Below are 20,179 nucleotides of genomic sequence, written 5' to 3'. Positions count from 1 at the left end.
TTTCGACAAAGCTCTTTGGAAACTTGAGGATGAGAGATACATAGCCCAAGTACGGAACGTTTTGGCCACTAGCACCCTCAACGTCCAGACCGTCAATGGGCTGAATGGGGTGTTCTGACAGATTGCTGTTGTAGAAGGAAGCAGATACAGTGGTCACTTGAGACCCAGTGTCAAGGAGGCAATTACAGTTAACTCCTGACACAATGACATCAGCTGTACATTTCTGTCCTACAAGCCCTTTAGGTAGCTTAATTTGGTGCTCCACCTTGTGAGTGTTACTGGAGGCTTTAGTCAAGGGTTTTGTTTTGGGACATTCATACTTCATTTCAGTTCCTGATAGTCCCTCCTCAGAAACTGAGTTCAGTTTAAATCATGCCTGCTTTGTTCTTCCCAGGCTTGTTGTTTTTGTCTCAACTCTTAACGTTTTATCTCAACTAGCTCAGGATTTGGTTCATTACTGCAGGAGGATGCAATATGGCCCTCCTCGCCACACTTGAAACAATATCCTGGGCGAGGCTTTCTTGTGAGCTTTGACTCACCTGAGGATGAGGATTTTTCTTCAGTGGGGGTCTTGGTTTTAGAACTTAATTTCTGGCTCGGCTTAGCAGAAGCCTGTCTTGAGCTGCTACTTAAGGATGCTTTCAAAGAAGCTATTTGGGCCTGTAGCTTTGCAAGTTGCTTTTCAACCTTAGAAGCATTGATGGTGGATGTCCTATCTGCAGTGGTGTCTGAGTATATGTCATCAGTGATATGGTCTTCTACTGAAAGGGAATTTGACTGGACTTTGGATTTAGGAACCCCCAAGTGCTGTCTCATGCGGCTGGACTTGGCAGCTTGCCAGTCCTCCTCAGTACGTAGCAAAAGAAGTACCTCAGAAAACAGGGGTGGGTTGTTTTTCTTCTGCTCAAGCTGGAGACTTGTGATTAGGCTGTGTGTGTGTGTGTGTGTGTAAAGTCTACTACTACCTGGGTGGAGTTAATAGCGTGAATGTATTCTTATCTGTATCCTATCTGAACGAAGCTAGTCCGACGTCCTCGGTGGCTGGTCCCTCGGTTGGCCACACCGTTCTCACAACCATCCACCGTCTCTCTGGGCTGGGCTCGCCATCTCTGATTCGTCTATTTCTCTCGTGGTAGTCAAAATAACAAAAAAACAACAACCTACATCAGCAGTGTAGAGTAGCAAGTTCTTCTGTTCTATTTCTCCATTTCCAACATGAGATCTCTTTAACTTATTTCTTCCATTTAGAGCATCTTATAGTGAATGACCAATGGCTAAAGAGATACTTCGCTTACCGTAAAATGAATTACCACATGTAATGACAACTGGTATTTTAGCACTACATATCATAAACTTATACATATCAACAATTTGTAATTTCACATTGACAAATTAATTATTTATCATCACATTTATATGTAACATCCCTTTTCCTTAACTGCTTTTAAGGTAACACACATCTTAATATTAACACTTTTTAACATGAATCGATTTAAATTATCTGTGCTAACAAACATGCACATTGTAATAACCCAAATCAGACACTGTAGTTGGCTACAGCTACAGATCATTATTGTGTCATTAGTATTTAACTTCATTAACTGAATGTCTTAATACCAACAAAAATGTATGTATTGCTCTTCAGCTTCAAACACTTCCACCAAGCTACACATTTTACAAGTTATCTGAAGGGTAAAGTTAACACTCTCTCCTTACTACAATGAACCACTTCAACCAAAATAAACAATTAGCTTGGCGCTTAGCAATTAGCGATTAGCGCGTAGCTAGTATTAGCGATTGGCTAGCGATCTTTTAAGAGAATAAATACAATGATACAATATGTACCAAAGTACATTGAAACATTAGACAACAGTCTTATAACCCCGATTGGTTTTTATGTTAAGTATCTGAACCTTACAGTGTGTTTTTCTGCTCACTGTTCTTAGCAACAAGCTAGCAAAAACATGCTTCAACTCACCCGAGTTTCAAACAGCAACAACCTGACACAGGCTGCTCCTCTCGTGCTCACAGTTGATGCTCTGCTAATGAAGGAGCTTATCGGTGTAAATACGTAGATATAATCAAAGTTTTACACTATTATGTTGCGTTTCACACTAACAGTTGTTCACAGCTTACACACGTTTTCAGGACGTTTCAGGAAGAGATCTACCAGGGACGTGAGGACAGGGGCGGCTGTGGCTTTGTGGCTCAGGAGGTAGACTGGCTGTTGGCTGTTAATCGGAAGGTCGGCGGTTCAATCCCCGGCTCCCCTGGTTGCGTGTCGAAGTGTCCTTGGGCAAGATACTGAACCCCGAATTGCCCCTGGCGGCTATTCCGCCAGTGTATGAGTGAGTGTGAATGTTAGTTTCCGTTTGAGCACTTAGGCTCAGTGTATGAATGTGTGTGACTGGTGGATGTAGTGTAAAAGCGCTTTGAGTGGTCAAAAAGACTAGAAAGGCGCTATACAAGTACGGAGCATTTACATTTACATTTGACTGCACGTAGCACTCTCTACCAATCCTAATACAGTCTGTTTATAACGCTCTAGTGTATTGCGTTCTCTGGTGGGACAACATGGAACTACACCTCTGAACAACATGGTTTTAGTAGCCCTATGTTTCATATGGGTTACACAATGATAGTAGTTATTTGCTGAATGCGTATTGTATTCTTTTATAAATTCAAACCTATTTTATAAAAAATAAAATACAACCCCAACACAGATTCGGTAAGCCTCAATTACTTTTTATATTATAGGATTATTTTCTGTTATCGTACACAGCGGTTTAAAAGTTCAGCTATGCCATTCCAACAATGGCAGATAGAGTTTCCTTTAAAATTAAGTCCCACAAGTTGAGACATTAGGCAAGAACAATGCAGACATTTATGTTTTAATGTGCTTTACATGGCAGCTTAAAATGAATGTCATGAGAGTCATGCCTACTTTAGCAGAATGTAGGAGTACTCTCTCGTAAATACTTTTAAAGCTGCAAGATGCCTTTTTTTCTTTCAGGTGTAACAGGGCTGGATGGGCTCGACTAGATTAGTGACAGTAAAAGGTACCCTAATGTTTCTTCATGATCACACAGATGAAGGGTTAATGCCTTTGAACCTTATAAATAAATGTCAGCTGTTGAGAGACCTGACAATTCATTTGACAAAAATATTGATATTTAGAAGACACAAAATACAAGCTTAGCAACATTGTATAGTGTTGTTTGTCATAGATACAGCAACTTTGCAACAAGACTTTGCATCACGTATCCCACTTGTGCCGCTAACAAAAAGTTAGCTTAGCTTAGTGTAAAGAATGGAAGCAGTAGGAAACTGCTAGTCTGGCTCTAACCAGAGGTTAAATCCGCCTACTAGTATCTCTAAAGCTCACTAATTAACACATATACTTATATTAAGGCAGATTTTTTATATTAAATGTGGCTAGAGCTATACATTGGCTGTTTGCGAGTCTTTAAGCTAAGTTAACTTTCTCCTGTACTTAACGTCTTATTTTATGCACAAACATGAGGGGAGGGTCAATCTTCTCGTCTAACTCTTGACAAGAAAGTAAGCATTTCCTAAAATGTTAAACTATTTCTTTAATCATGCTTTAATTGGCAGGAAGTGAATATTGTACAGAAAACAATAAGGAATACATTATGTTGACATTTTGAACATTTTTCCAACTGTTCAGTATAAACATTTTTTCAAATTGTTCAGTATGAACATTTTGCATTGGCTCTGACCAGCTTGCAGAAACATTAAATACACACCTGATGTTGAATATAAACTAATCCAGATAGCATTACGTTTACTAAAAAATGTATTTGTTAATTCAATATGAGTTGCAAAAGAATGTAGATTTTAGGATGCAGGGTTGTATACATGGTGCCCCCCGATTGGTGTCATATTGCCATATGTCATAAAAAATGGAACAATGAACAGTGGAAAGGGAAGAAGGGGGTGTGGGGGGTACACAGAGAGGAGCATGTGCTCAGACACAGCCCTGTGTGTTGCCATGGTGCAGGCTCAGTCAGAGCTGCACAGTAGCTTTGCTGCTCAGCTAGCTAATTACCCACAGACTGCAATGTTGATACGCAGGCAGACAAAGCCTTCTAGATTTCCAAGAGCTTTTTTCTGATTGCCGCACTGACACACAAGTACGAGTCAAGGGACAATTTATCTGTTTATATGAAAAATTGTATCTTAACAAAACAATGCTAACTAAAAATGCCCTCTAAAAATGTGCTGTAGATATGTGGCGAACAGCTTTATTGAATGTTGTAGTGGTGCTCTGCTGTGACAGCCATGCCACTCGTGTAATATAGAGAGCTCTTCCAGCCCAGAGCTTCATTGTCTGTAGATTGTTGCTGCTTACTGAGAGCCTGCAGATCCTGATCAGCCTGCTTATAAAACCCAATATGGGCCATTGTGGATTATTATTCACCATTAAAATTTCCAATTATGTAATCAGCCAAATCAGCCAAATCCAAGCCCTGCATATGCTCACTAGAATATCTCAGCAGGCAGGAATGAGTGTGTGTGTGTGTGTGTGTGTGTGTGTGTGTGTGTGTGTGTGTGTGTGTGTTGGAGGGGGGTCTGAATGAGTGGAATGATGCAATGTCAGTCCGTGCACCTAGAATACAAGAGTTACTGTCAGTTACTGTTATTGCAGTCATTTAACCAGGTTCAAATAAAAATCAAAAGGTAGTTGTTTGGTCATTCTGAAGAAATTAATCGATTGACACAGAATGAATCTGCAACTATTTTGATAATCAGATCGTTGTTTGTCTTGTTTTAAGCAAAAATGGTGAACAGAATATGTTTGGGTTTTGGACTGTTGACAAAAAGAACATGCAAACTGGACTTTATAAAATTGTCATGTACAGATTTTGACTATTGTCTGAGATTTTATAGACCAATCACTAAATAGATTTATCCAGAAATAACCATCAGATTACCCCATAATGAAAATAATTGGTAGTAACATTTTAGGAATAAAACAGAGACTAGCAGTAAATCCTCACATTTGAGAAGTTGGAACCAACATATTTGTGCTTGACAAATGACTAAGCGACTAACAATCAAAATTGTTGCTAATTATTTTTCTGTCAATCAACTAATCAATCAATAAACTAATTATATCAGTGCTACTATCTATAAGGACCACCATTTAAGCTATGTTTAAATTTTTAGGGCGGGTGTTCGGTTTACCCCTCATGCATTTTATGTTGGTACATTCTGAAACCAGCAACTACTGTTCATCTTACTGCATTCCCATTGTATTTTTATGGCTAGAATCCATTCATTCTTTCCAACAGAACCGGTTTGTTGTGCTTTGACAGCCAGCTGGTATACTGTTGTTTCATCACAGGAACCTCTGTTAAAGGTGTTCCAGCCTTAAAGGTTTGAGTGTTTCAGATAAGTGTTTGTGTCATCTCTCCAGTCCAATAAGGTGGCTTCTCTAATCTCTGCCGAGATGCATTCTTTAGGGCACTGTGTGTCGTGCCTGAACACAACCCGAGGTAGGCAGAGAAGAAGGGCAAATCTGGACCCTCAACAGGAGGCAGATTGATTTGGCAATCACCAAAGTGCTACAAACGTTTAAAACAATGCCCTGTTTTTTGCTCTGCTGTTTGGCGCTAAATACATCAGCATATGGATAAATGTGCTCATGTATTCATAACTATCACAGGGAAACTAGAGGCATGGCTCTTGTTTCAGTTGCCTCGTCCGCTGTTCTACTTACTGTAATTCTTCATCACTTTCAACACCTACACTTATTGTGAGCCAAAACTCAGGCATGGGTAGTGAATGGAGATATGTGAAAATGTGGGCGTTCCTGAGTAGAGCTTATAGAACAGCATGAAACCTCCACCATGACAGGAGGATCTCTGCTGCTGTATGTAGAGACAGACTGGCCCCCCCAGGAGGTGAGGACGAATGGTTTTCATTGGGCTTTGGGTCAAAGTTAGACTTGTTATGTTCACTGTATTACTTTTACAGCTGATCTTTAAGTAGTCTGTAATTTACTTTCAGTAGTTTTGTCGGTGTCTCATGATTTTGATTTGTGAACCAGTACCATGTGAGGGGCAGTAGCTTCCATTTATTCTAGTCCAAAATATCACATTTAAACAAACTATGAAGTCCACTTGTGATATTTAGCTGCAGTGAGATACTCTGAGAGTTCCTGTAGTCAATAAGTTTGGGATGTTAAGACAAACGGAGGCAGAAGAAGGACGCTTAACATAATTTTAAAGGAGTAGTTCAACATTTCTGGCAGAGAGTTAGATGAGAAGATTGATGTTGATCTTAGCGCTGTCCGGTAAATATGAAGCTACAGCCAGCGTCCAGTTAGTTAACACTGGAAATAATGGGAAACAGCTAACCTGGCTCTGTCTATTAATAACAACATTAACAACTCAACCATTTATTACCAGTACCTCTAAAGCTCATTAATTATAACGCCATATCTTGTTTGTTGAGTCATTTTACATGTGGGTTTGTGCCGTACCTGTTCCTTTCTGGGAATAGTTACAATAGTTATAATTCCCCAAGGCTCACTTTGTTTTAACCAATCCAACAGTGTACAATCAAGTTGGAGGAGAGAGCCATAAAGAAAACATTGCGAAAGCAGTTGCGAAAACATTATGCCAAAGATAATTTCATTCATGTGCAAAAAGTTTAACATAGGACTTCGGGACTCGGGACTTCGTCACACCTCTGCAGACTAAACAAACGTGATGCTGGTAGATGAATTTATGTTACCTTCTGACTATGCAAAGCTAAGCTAACTGTCTGCTGGATGTAAAATTAGTCCTCTCCTCTTACTCTCTAAAGCAAATCAGCTGATTTCCCACAATGTCAAACTGTTGCTTTAATACAGTAAGGTTTGCTTTATGCTAACCGTTTTTAAATGTGACATTTTATAGAACTGCAAGAGACTAAGATATAAAGTGATATGCAATATCATATGTGACAGTAGTTTTAAAGCAGTTTCTCAAAGAGTACTGATATATTCAAGTCAAGTTCATTTTATTTGTATTGCCCAAATCACAAAAACATAAATGCCTCCGAGGGCTTGACAATCTGAACACCTTCCAATATTAAACCCTCGGTTTGGATAGGGAAAACTTGCCCAGAAACTTGTTAATTAAAAAAAAAAAAAAAATGGGACATTACATTGCATCTTTAATTTCTAACTCACTCATGCACTCCTCCACTTATGCCTCCCCAAGTTGCTCTTTTCTATCTCCAGAACTGATACTAGGGATCTCTAATAAAGATGTAAATATTCTCAAAGCATATGCTGGTGGCTTTCTATCCTGTCTGGCTGTTTGTATAATGAAATGTCTCACCTTGTCATGTCAAAATAAGACCTCAGCAACGCCGTGAGTGTCTTCACGGCGTCCCACAGGGCATACGCACCAAAACACGAACCCAGAAATTGAAGATGAATTCAAATAAATAAACCTAAAGAATTCACATTTGTCCATAATGACAGTTAAATAATACACCCTTGATGACTTAGGATGCAACGTGACAGTGGTGAAAGCATCAAAATGGCAGCACTGTGCGGTTGTGCACTGTCAACGGTACTCAGCGCAGGATCCAAAACACGAGAGAGGAACAAGCTTAGCAGCTCTCTCAGCTTAGCAACAAGGGGTAGCAACTAGTCAAGAGCTGTGAGGTAACATGCTGCAGTGACCTCTGATGTAGAGGAAGCAGTGGGGGCGGGATTATGTGAAGCATACTGATGACACTCTCACTGATGACAGGCTTCCTTCATTATGGAGCCTCACCACAGCACAATTGGTAACTTAGATGTTACTTTGTGATTGAGCCTCCTGGTGTTGGTTGTGTGATCGTGCGACCAGTGACTGATGTGAATTATTGGCATAACAATGTATCTGGATTAAAAGACAATAATGATTACTGACAGTTCACATTTTGACAATAGCGAACTGTAGTGCTGCAGTTGACTGTGGCCATGAGGAGGGGCACCTGTAGTTCTTTCACCAGCTCATTAGAAGCAACAATTGAGTGGCAGGGATGACTCAATCAGGGAGATAATGCTGAGACACCACTCACATACCATGTGTGTACAGAACTTCATAGCAAAGAACGGTGCTGAACTGGGATTCTTTTTTTTGGAAATCAATTAATAGATTGATCTGCAGCCCTTATGATCAATTAACAAGTACACACAGACTGTCATGATCAAACCTGATCAATTTTCAGCAGACTTGTAGAAGGCCTTCTTGAGCAACACTGTTATGAATATTTGTTACACTAAGTACTTTTCACTCTGTGGCTGCACTTGTGAAGGTCAAACTAGCCAGCTCTCATTTGGAGCTGCTCAGCATGATAGAGAGGTAAGCCAGGACATGCTTTTGTAATATTACATAAAGATGAGGAGGGAGCGCTGCTGACAGCTGTGACGGGCTATTAATTATGGTTTCATGAATGTGCGTCTGTGGTGTGGTGTGGTGTATGTGTGTGTGTGTGTGTGTGTGTGTGTGTATGTTGGAGGGGTGGGGGTGGCAACACAGTCACAGTTCTCAATCATAGCCATCAAATCAGAAAACTTGAGCTTTAATGAGGCTGTTTTATGGGTGAACTAATTAATTTCCTTGTGGCTGCCTTATTGAAATGAACGCCTGAATTCTGCTGCCGTTGTAGCAGGAGAGAAGGAGCAGATGACCTTTTACCGCTATGGGATTTTCTTTATTACATCTCGTTATTCCGCCTTTGTCCCTGACAAAGAATGCAACATTGAGTTTTCACGGCGCCTGTGAGTAAAACATCTCTCGCTGTCATGTGTTCACCTTTTCCATCCGTCACTTCTTCTCTCACCTTGCCTCTCTCCTTCCTTTTCCCCCTCTAGCACAGGCGCCCCAGCGTGAATAAGATGTTGGGTGCATGGTAATTGAGTAGGTATTGATTGGACTGCAGCGTGGCCTACGAGAGGCCAATGAGAGCCAGGGGATCAGAGCAGCACCATTGACTGCGTCTCTCATCCCACATTCTGCAGGAAAACATCAACGCAGAACCACTTGAGGCATCAGAAAACAGAGGAACATTTTTTAGATAACAAAAAAACATCATATCACTCCATATTCTCCTATCTGGTCCTGGAAGAGCTTCCATGAGCACTGATGTCTGTGAAGATTCTCGGTCATCCAGGCCATAGTTATTACATTGTTATCATAGCTGATTTAACCCTCCATGGATTCCTTCAGCATTGGATGTGTCATTTGACTGACGGGGTGCATTATTTGAGCAGGGCTGACTGTGCTGTACATATTTCACTGAGACTGATCTCTTTCCCCATCTCTGATGACTGATGACTGATCTCTCATGTCGGTGTGCCTGGCGAGAGAGCAACTGATGTGGACATGTTTGCCAAGGAGGAAGGGGTTATTAGCCGTGTCAGCATGCTGTCGCTGTGCTCATGCTGAAACCTATTGTTCTTCTCCTCCACTCTACCTGCGAGGAAGAGAGGTTTGAAAACCCAAGTAATGCTGACAGGTGAAGTAGAAAGTCAGGGTTGGACTTTTTTTAGGTGTAACGTTATTGTCATTGGCAGGAATGCAGATGCACCAAGATTAAACAACCAAGATATAAAGTGTTAAAGCTTTAGAGGTGCTGGTTGGTGGAAGCTAGCTGGTCCCCCTGGCTTCCAGTTATTATGCTAAGCTAAGTTAGTAGGCTACTGGCAGCAGCTTCATATTTACTTTTAGCGGCTGGGCGATATGGCCAATGTTAAATGTTATCACACTAAAAAAAATGTATATCATTCGATACAGATTTATATCATGATAAATGTCAAATCATTATTTCTTTCAATTTTAAAGGCTGATTTGTGCTCCTGAGTGAAAGTTGAAGAAACCAGATGGTTATTTGTTGTTTTAAACCATTCTTTATGGTCAGAACATGACAACCACTTGATGATGAATAGTGGATCACTTCGTTCGTGATTCAAATTTAGTGATTATTTGTTATATTGTATTGAGGAAAAATTATATTGCGATAATTATCATACATGTTTCATTGCCCAGCCCTATTTACTGTACAGATATGAATGTGGTTTCAATCGTCTCATGTAACTCTGCAAGAAAGCAAACAAGCAGATTTCCCAAAATGTGGAAATTTTTCTTTTAACCTAGATGATGTACAGTATATCTGTATGCTCAGATCAAAAGGGATATCAGCTGATGCATGTGTGTCAAGTGGACAAGATTCACATCTTTAAACGCACGTAATAGTAATACTAGCTCTTATTAATAATAATAATCTTCTCCTGACTCCATCGCCATAGTGTAATTTTTGAGTACAGCTTCCGTTAGAAAGGAGTGTGTTTGTGTGTGTGTGTGTGTGTGTGTGTGTGTGTGTGTGTGTGTGTGTGTGTGTGTGATCCAGCCCATGGCCACGCATGTGCGAGCACAGAGCCGCATAAACTGCAGTGAGAGCACCGAGAGGTGAAGCAGGGGGAGGTGACTAAGCGGGCTGCCGGCCAATACCGTGCAAGCACTGGTTACCATGGGAACACATTGATTATTTAACAATTTGGATGAAACCTGTGCCCTACACTTGCCAAGGTTCAGTGGGAGTCTTTGTGGCTTTACTGTCCCAAGGGTCTGCAGCCAAGTGAGTGCTGAGTGGTGCAATACCACCGGGACATGATGCACATCCACCATGATGCTGAGAGACAAGAGACAGACACACAGTCTGAACTGACAGAAGAGCAAGATGATAGATTGATGAATAAGAAACTATTATGAACAGATGGGTGTATGAGACAAGGAAGTGAGAGAAAGCACACACTGAATTTACATCACTCCTTTGTGGTCATTGGGTACTTGTTGTAATGGTTTCATGCTGGGGAAGCAGTCTGGACTCATTGTCATTGTGTGTAAATGAGGTCTTTGTGTGCAGTATGCTCACTTGCTTCCATGCCATATGTATATGGGTGCCCATACAGTGCCGAAGCCACTGTAACCCTGAACGCTGCATTGCAGGTGGGCAGAAATAATGAACTGTGTGTGAAAACAGCCTTTAATGTTTAACGCTTTGAATCAAAAGGAAATGAAGGGCCATATCCGTGAGCCCCAGACAAGTAATATACAGAGCTGTTTTCAAATCTTTGGAAGCTACTCTCAAGACGATCTCATTTACACCTAGACAAGGAAAAACACCCGGTGTAAATGCTCGCAGAACTCATTGTGATCGGACCGGATGGCCCACATTATTAATAAAAAAGTCCCCCCAGCAAGTTGAAAGGTAACCTTAGTACTCCTCTTCCTGTTTAGGCAAACGTGGCCAACGTTTCAAGTAGTAGCAGTAACTAGCAAGTCTTTCCTCCCAAAAAAGTGATTAAATATAAAATGACGCCCATCCATGGCATTGCTTTTTTTGACCTGGTATGTGCCATGTTTGAGTCCATTAGCTGTCTAACAAAATTACATATTGAGATCCAATCACATGCAGGCAGATTTAAGAAAACAAGATTGCCTATTACCAGGTGTAAATACAAATGCCCGTGGATTAGATGTCATTATCCAGATAATCTATATAGGCACCAATCACATGTCAGTACCAGGTGTGAATGAGATTGTCTTGTGAAACTGTCAAAGTCCTTGAGGGCTAGTCCAAATCAAGTGACACATTGATCATTATGGCATTCTAACATTTTCCTTTCAACAGAGATAATAGTATTTTTTACTTTGCAGAGACCTGGTGCTTTCAGTACAAAGGCATAATAAATAATACGTCATGCTGTGTGGCCATTTGCGGCCTGTCGTTGTCTTATTTATGTTTGGTTATACCAGCATTTTACCTAGTCAAGTCTCAGAGTGGTGACGTTCAAGTAAAGTCCTCATTTTTGAAACATTAGTCTGGCTCCAGTCCAGGTCTCCAGGCTCAAGTTTACAGCTCTGGCATTGTACTACATCTGCAGCCTTTTACTGCCTCACCTATTGAATCTCTTCAAGTTATCTGACCCACATTCACCTGCAACACACTGACAGACTTTCCCATCCCCTCCTGGGTTGACATCAATCTGTAAGAGACTGCTTTTGTCTTGTGATCTTCAAAGTGCATCCCATGGTAAGAAAATCCAGATACTGCAAGTTCTGTCCCCTGCCCATCCTCTGAGGGCCCATTATAGCACAGACAGATCCTACGTTCGGGATGTGACATGAACTTCAGTGGTGGTCAAATCTTATGATCTTTAATCAGCAGTCTCTCTCCCCTGCTCAGCAGGTTAACGTAGAGGTAAAAGCAGGTTACCAGCAGTCCCAAGGAGGGAGGGGTAATCCAACCTAATCCGAGTTACCTGAGCAAATTGCTAAATGTTAAACAAGTCATGTTGAGATTATCTTCCATTATTCCTTTTTGTTTGCTTGTTATGTGAGATTCAGATAGAAGGATTACGCAGCAATCCCAGGCCAGAATAATGCTGCTGTTTTCTACGACTGATGGGTTTATTGTCTTTCAGCTGGACTTTGAGCAGCATTTGTCCACACTGATACTTTTGATAAGCACTGCAGGCATTATACTGTAACAGGTGTGTTTTGTGACATGTGGTCTCAGTAGTGGATTCAGTAGCTTAGTCTGTCAGTCACCAAGGGACAATAGTAGCCAATGTATTCCCCTGTGATGCCCTCAGGCTGTGTTTCCTATCACTTCTTGCTGTATGGGCTTTGGTTTCAGGGTTTTCATTCACAATAGACTTTCAAAAACATGGCTGTTTGTGCACCCATAATACAGATGATTTTACTATTAAACTATGTACTGGATTTGGGGCACGTGTAAAGATTTGGGATCCTATGATGAAGGGGGGTGGGGGGCAAATGAGAAATTTGCAAACATAAGGCACAGACGTGAGCATCTGTTAGTCCATATGCAGATTACCACGAAGGCCTGATTGTGCTGACTGGGGGGGTGGGTGCAGCTGTCCAGAGTCATAGCACATCAACACAGAGTGGAGCAGGTCAAATGTACAGCTCCTGTTTATCTGGAGAACAACCGTCATTTTCAGGAGAAATGAAATGACACCTGCATGGCTTGTGAGGTGATGAATGATTTTGATCAAAGGGTCAGATCTTTTTAACAACGTGTTTCAAGCTACCATCTTGTGGATACAGACCTATTGCAGCCTCATGCAACTTGACTGAAAACCCTTCAATCGCTTTTTCACTAGCAAGGACCACAATCAACAGGTATGATTAAATGATTTATTGATTACCAAACAGAAGATGTATGAAGCTTGCAGTAGCTGAAAAGACATTAGAAAGCGTTGTGGGGAAGGTACGATAGGGAAATCTGCCGTAGCACCCGGGGCACGACGGACCCCCTATAAACCTATGGAGAGGAGGAAGGAGATCAGGAGGCAGGACAGAGAAAGGGGTGGGAGGGAGGGATGCAGGATACGAGGGCGAAGAAGGAGGACTTAGGACGTGTGGGTATTTATGGAAATGCTGGCGATGACGTGCTTGATGTGTGGTCCCGCTCCTGAAACTCTGCTAATTAGCACCACTAAATGCTGCTCAAGTGGTATAATCTAAGATGTTTATAGTGTACATTTCCAAAAGGTGGAAAGTAAATTGTTTATGGAACATCTGAGTAGAGGTTGACAATATGGATGAACTCTTCTATCACGTCATATGAAATTTTCTATCATGATTGGTTAGGGTAGGGTAATATGACAACACCTTAAGATGATATAAATGTACCAGCCGTCAGCGATTTTGCCATACTGTTTATACTGTGGAAGTTATGTCTTATTATCTCTGGCTTTATTATATCATTATATGCAGTTTTGTAAGTCACTGAGCAGGACTGCTTTTTGGGAATTTGGGATTTTTATATGATCAAAGTGATGAAGTAGCTCGACTTGTCTGGAATTGTACCTACTGTATTTGCCAAATACACTTGTTCCAGTTGTTTTGTTTTAACCAAAAAGCTGTTCTTAATACATTTCTTACATATATCAGTATCGCAATATAAAATTACAAATGCCATGATAAAGGATGTTGTCTATAGTGCTCACTATACAGTATATCTGGTGATATATATTGTGATGTAGTATGTTTTCTGCAAATTCAGTTGAGAATTTTACATCTGTAAGTAAACTAACCAGATGCGAAAGAGCACAGGGGGATGTCGACAAACTCATTTTCACTACTGGAGCTTTTGAAACACTTCCAAAAATAATATGAATGTAATGAAAGTACAATCATTTTCTCTTCATTTTATTAAGCTAGAACACTCAAATAATGAAAGAAAATTACATCACCAAACTGTAAAACAGGCAGCTTTAAAGCCCTGAATTAAAATTATTTTTTCCTGAGATATTACCATAACCAAATCCCAGATAAAATTTAGTCTTATATTACAATATCATATTATATTGATTTATTGTCCAGCTTTACACCTGTGTTCATCTAATTGTAGTGCTACAAACCGTCAATCTTTCGCAGATATCACTGCTGGCACTTTCACAATATACAAATGGCAAATGGCACAGTAGCACAGCAAGTAATCTTTAATATGTGATGATTCAGGAGGAAGATCAGAATTAGTAGGAATCAGCTGCTTGGACACAGGCAGCATCTGCATATATTACAACGGAGAGTGTGAGATCGTGTGAGGTGGGGGAGGGTAGGGGTAAGATAGGCAGCTAGTGATTTTCTCTTCAGTGTTAGACCTCAGGAAGTGTAAGGTCCCCAAGCAGCGCCGTCAGCATCCCCTCACCCACACAGCTCAATCACAGCCAGTGTGTTGAACTAGAGGATGACCATCAAGCTGCTCCTAAACCAGCCAGCATCTCCTCCTTCATAATTCTGCTTTCCACTCTGTCAGCTTTCCTCTGAGGTCTCAGCTCATTCTGTAGCTTTTTCGGACACCCTGCAGACCTGAAATGGAAAGATAAACACCAGGTGGCACAATAGAGCTGAGCTGGAAAGTTAATTGAACTGTTGAACTTAATATGTAGCACTTGTAGTTGGGTTCAACTGATAGCTGATACTGATAACATGTGTGAATATACCCCGGAAAGTAATCTGCATTTTACAGTTGACCTTTTCATGATTCCAAAGGAAACAAAAACATCAGAAGCATCAAAAATAACATTTAGACCATCTACGGTCAAGAAAACACTCAGCTGAATCCATAATAATTATGTTTTTTAGTTGACAATTAAATGGCAAAAGAAATATCAGAATACATCAGCCTTTAAATTTTGAATTCTTAGCAACAGTCATTGTGTGATTATTTTTATAATGAATCCATATTTTTTTAAATTGTTTAGACAACAAAAAGTCAAACCGTGAAAAAAATGCCCAACATAATTTCTCAGAACCCAGTGTGATGGATTCAAATGTCTGGTGATAAATTTCTGTTGACTGACTAACTTACAATTAACAGACTTATTGTTTTAGCCAGCATAAAACATTAATTCCAGATTAAACAGATGTTTAACACATATCTATAGCAGTGCCTAATGATAATTTTTAATTTTTATTAGTCTCTTAACTGCTTAGCTTATAAAATATGAGAAAATAGTGAAAAAATGGCCAGCAAAATTTTGCAGAGCCCAAGGTGATGTCTTTAAATTGTTTGTTTTGTTCAACCAACGGTCCAAACAGCAAAGGTATTCAATTTACAATCATATTAATCAGAAAAAACGCTTTCTATTTAAGAGAAAGGGATCAGTAAATGTTAGACATTTTTGATAGATAAACTTCAAATCAATTGATTTTCAAAATTGTTGTGGAATAATTATCTGTCATTTAATCAGCTCATCATATCAGAATTACACATAATAATCATAACTCCATAAATTGTAGGACACAATAAGATCATTTTGTCTAGTATTTTTACATGTAGCCGGTCCTGTTAACTGAATGCCTTCCGAACCATAAAATTGTGTATTTTGTATGTGATACTACATGGTGTTATTTCTGTGTGTGAAACAAGAGTGGAAAGGAGGGGTTGATGTGGGATAAACGTATTGTCCCAACGGCTGGAACACAAGCCGGTTTATTTTATGTGGTGACCACAGGACGTCTAGCTGTGGCGGTTAATAAGCAGCAGTCTCTCTGCCCCAGTCCTCATTCTCAGTCCTCACACCTTTCCATGCGCCCCCCTCCCCATGCACACACAGTCTCAGCCCTAAGGAGATTCACCAAATGTTCCCATGGCATCCGTTCACTTTGCTCCCAAGTGAGAGTGTGTGTACCGCATTACGTCTGTGCGCTGCCAGCCTCACACTCTGAGATAATGTGTATCTCTCTTCATATTCACAGGCCAACCCTCCCCCCATCATCGTCAACGCAGATTCACTAGATGCAGGCCCTTATGTAAGTATCAGTTTTCTCTCTCTGTACAGTATATGTCTCATTCACACTCCCTCTGTGTCGGTGCACGCGCATGTTTCTGTGTTTGTGTGTGGATGAAAAGGCCACCTCCTGGTAGCAACATGCTGTTTGCCATGTGGACTGACATCCATTATCTTATTGACCCTGCCTGTTTGTGGGGAACGTGCATTCTGCAGTTGCACATTTACTGTCGCTGTGCATATGCATTTGTGAAAAAGAAAGACACTTTTGATTGCAACAAATTCATGGTGGTATTTTTAGTGAGTATAACAATCTGGTGAATGTATCTCCTGTATATTTTGTATATCCGTTGTATATTTATCCTATTCTCAACGGTTTTGTCTGTACATACAGTAATAGGTACTAGTTATTATATAGTAAAGGATTTTGCTAAAACTACTGGATGCTTTTCTTTTTTTTCTCTGTTCTTACAAAATGTCATAATTCAAGCCTGGTGATATTACTAATCATTATGCTTTTTATTTTGACAGGTAAATGGCAGTGATGGGATGTATAAATACGAAGAGATCATTTTAGAGCGGGTGAGCTTTACCCATTGCTTGTTACATTTCCCACCCCCAATTTACACATCCCTGTTTAATGTATTCTCTGCATGATGAATGGATTCTCCCCACTAGGTGGTAGTAAGAAGCTCAATCGTCATTCATTGAGGTTAAACATGCAAACCAAAGAAAATCTCAATCTCTGTGAATTTATGAGAATCATAAATGATATTATGTGTTAGTGAAGTTATAGCTGTTACATAACTGCAGTAAGAAGGTTTTATGTGTGATATCTCATGTGAGTATGAGCACAGAATAACGCCAGTGAGGCGTAGCTTTTTACATAATCCTGATGCACATGTCATCAGCAGACGGCAGAAATGTAAAGTGCTCTCCTGTTCAATTGTTCAGCAGGCACCACTGCACTTGTCAGCAGTGGTTCAGCTTGTAGTGGCAGAGCTATATGTTTCTGCACTCATTATTCCACCCACATATAGATGGACCTCCGGACCCCCATTAGATGCACAGTCTCTGTCTGCCCCTTCCCCTCTAAGTGGCATTTCTGCATGCAGAAAGCTTGAATAAGCTGTGCGAAGTCACACTTTAAAAGCTCTGTGGGTGTGTAACATTTGGTGGTAAGGCCCAGTGTACTCTCGGCTCCAGAGCAGCACACTGGGAGGCCTCAGCCTCCCTCTGTCCTAATTTGTTGCGACTGTTGCTCATTAATTATAGAAAATAATAAAGTGAGGTCTTTTCTCAGCTGTCTTGTTTGCTGCCTGTCTCTGTGGCCACGGCTGTCAGATTCAGCAGTGCGCCTGGACCCACTGGATCCAAATTGGTCCTCTGTCATTTCAGGGCCAGGAAAGACAGGAGGTAGTTGTGTCTCCTGCAGAGAGTGAGAAGCTCTGTAACATGCAATAGAAATGACGCTTCTCAACTCGTCTTTAATTTAGATCATAAATCCACTTTTCGCTGGACGCAGAGAGGCATTTCTAACACTGTTGCCTCTCTGTGGGTTAATGGTATATGTAAGACATTTTGAATGAAGTGCCCTCTTCTAATGTAATACATGCCATTATTATTTGTCACATGTGAGGACACACACACACACACACACGCATCCACAAAAAGGACATTGGAAATCCCCAGACATTTGAATCGATCACGTGTTCCTCTGAGATACCAATACACTTAAGTACTTGAGCCCACATTGGGTCCATCACTTACATCTGTGTGTGTATGTGTTTATTGTACCGTACTGAAAATGCCAATCATAACCTGTGTGCAGGGGAACTCTGGTTTGGGCTTTAGCATTGCTGGAGGAATAGATAATCCCCATATTCCTGATGATCCGGGGATCTTCATCACCAAGATTATTCCTGGAGGAGCAGCTGCTATGGATGGAAGGCTGGGGTAAGTTCCCCCCCTTACCATGTTCCCCTCCCGCCTCCGCCTCCTCCTCATGTCCTTCTTTCCTTGTGCTCTTTTCAAGCTCCTCTGCACCCTCTGTGCTCTCTCTACTCTAACCTCCCTACTGTCTTCTTTAATGCTCACCACCACCACCGTGTGTCCTGCCAGGCGGTGCTGTGTGGGAGGCAGAATTTCTACAGCCCTCTGCCCTCAGGCTCTGTGTGTTTCCTCAAAGTTATGATTCACTGGAAAATCAAAGCCTGAAACATGCAAAAATTATGATATGGAGTCCTTTTTATGTGCTTTGGAGGTTTCTGATCACATTGGCCCTGCTAGTGTCACTCCCTAACTTTGTGCCCTGAATTAACTCCATTGTTGTTATCTGTTGACTGACGAGTTGGGGTGTGTGTGTGTGTGTGTGTGTGTGTGTGTGTGTGATATATATTAAAACGTTTCCCTCTGCAGGGTGAATGACTGTGTGCTGCGTGTGAACGATGTGGATGTGTCGGAGGTGGTCCACAGCCGGGCAGTGGAGGCCCTGAAGGAGGCCGGACCAGTCGTGCGGCTGCTTGTCCGACGGAGGCAGGCCCCACCTGAGACAATTCTGGAGGTCAACCTGCTGAAAGGGCCCAAAGGTCAGGGACCCGTCCCACTTATCACACACTAAGATATATATATATATATATATATACGTTTATTGTCATTCAAGCTTCTTGAAGATGAATGCAATAATGCTGATTGACCACTACACACTTTTTAGCGTAAAAGACCACACTTTCAAGGCAATATTTACTAAGAAGTGAACAATTCAGCATAGAAGATGCAGCCCCAGACACAGAATATATTGAAAATGTGTAGAATCAGAGGTGTACAAATTGACTGTCTGACTGTGTGTATTATTCAACCAGGGCTTGGATTCAGTATCGCTGGAGGGATCGGCAACCAACATATCCCAGGAGACAACAGCATCTATATTACCAAGATCATAGAAGGAGGAGCTGCCCAAAAAGACGGACGGCTGCAGACTGGAGACCGCCTGCTAGCTGTATGAGGCTCCCTCTGACTCATTCACACATTGAGTGTTCAAATCAAAATGAATTCATTTTAGGTGTTAATGCGAGTCAAACAAAAATCAGCTATAGTCTTTGGTACTGCTTACACCCACCGCTTCAGCTGAGCAGGTATGTGCTCCATGTAGATGACTGACTGTTTATGGACATGTTAAGTACACTACATTATTTGGCTGGTTGCCCCAACCTGTCATTTTAAGCTAGGCGAGACAGACATCGTTTATGACTTTGCAGATGATAGATACTCTTCCATTTGTGCTGTTATGTGTGGCAATAAAAAGGCCCATCAGCTATGAGTAAGAAATTTTGCTATATATCAAAAAAGAAATCACTAATTGCTACAGTGTCTGCCTATAATAATGCATTTACTGATCATTTTACATAGTTGAAAATACAATAGTAGTCAAAGGTATTTGAAAACTGCATATTGTAGGACATTTCTTTAAATCCTTGTGACTTGTTTGGGACTTTTTATTGCATTAGAAATTACTTACATCCGGTTAGGCAAACCTCTTGAGTTAGGCAGCTGTAGCCAGAATACTACATGTTTTTAACATGCTGTATATAGGCTTGACCTTTCCAGTGCACCTGCTTTTAATAAAGCACACGTTAAAATGTAAATAATTAAAAAACATACCCACTCATTAGAGGCCCATGAAACAGAAAAGTGAATGTGAAAAGTGAATAATATTTTGAATAATCTGTTCTTGTTATTAACTTTTTGTTTTGTTTTTTTATGGTATTTCTTCTAATGTGTCATTTCTGCAACTGAAATTGACAGATACTTTTTGCCAGCTGCTATGAGTAAATAAAAATAAAT

The 20,179-nt window shown here is 40.8% G+C and overlaps 1 protein-coding gene across 7 annotated transcripts in view; it reads left to right on the top strand.

The window, feature by feature from the left end:
- dlg3 (discs, large homolog 3 (Drosophila)) overlaps positions 1-20,179 on the top strand; it is an 87,469-nt gene that overhangs the window by 41,096 nt on the left and 26,194 nt on the right. For all 7 annotated transcript variants that reach the window (XM_038700065.1, XM_038700066.1, XM_038700064.1 and 4 more), the window contains 5 exons: positions 16,305-16,358; positions 16,868-16,918; positions 18,168-18,292; positions 18,755-18,924; positions 19,198-19,334. In XM_038700065.1, coding sequence (XP_038555993.1) covers positions 16,305-16,358; positions 16,868-16,918; positions 18,168-18,292; positions 18,755-18,924; positions 19,198-19,334 — 537 coding nt within the window. The remainder of the gene's footprint in view (positions 1-16,304; positions 16,359-16,867; positions 16,919-18,167; positions 18,293-18,754; positions 18,925-19,197; positions 19,335-20,179) is intronic.

The sequence above is a fragment of the Micropterus salmoides genome, unplaced genomic scaffold (genome assembly GCF_014851395.1).
Source record: "Micropterus salmoides isolate LMB-PRFRI ecotype aquatic unplaced genomic scaffold, ASM1485139v1 Ms_hic_scaffold_5, whole genome shotgun sequence".
NCBI classification, from domain to species: Eukaryota; Metazoa; Chordata; class Actinopteri; order Centrarchiformes; family Centrarchidae; genus Micropterus; species Micropterus salmoides.
Note: the sequence above shows the minus strand (reverse complement) of the source record. Positions and strands in the feature narration are given on the sequence as shown.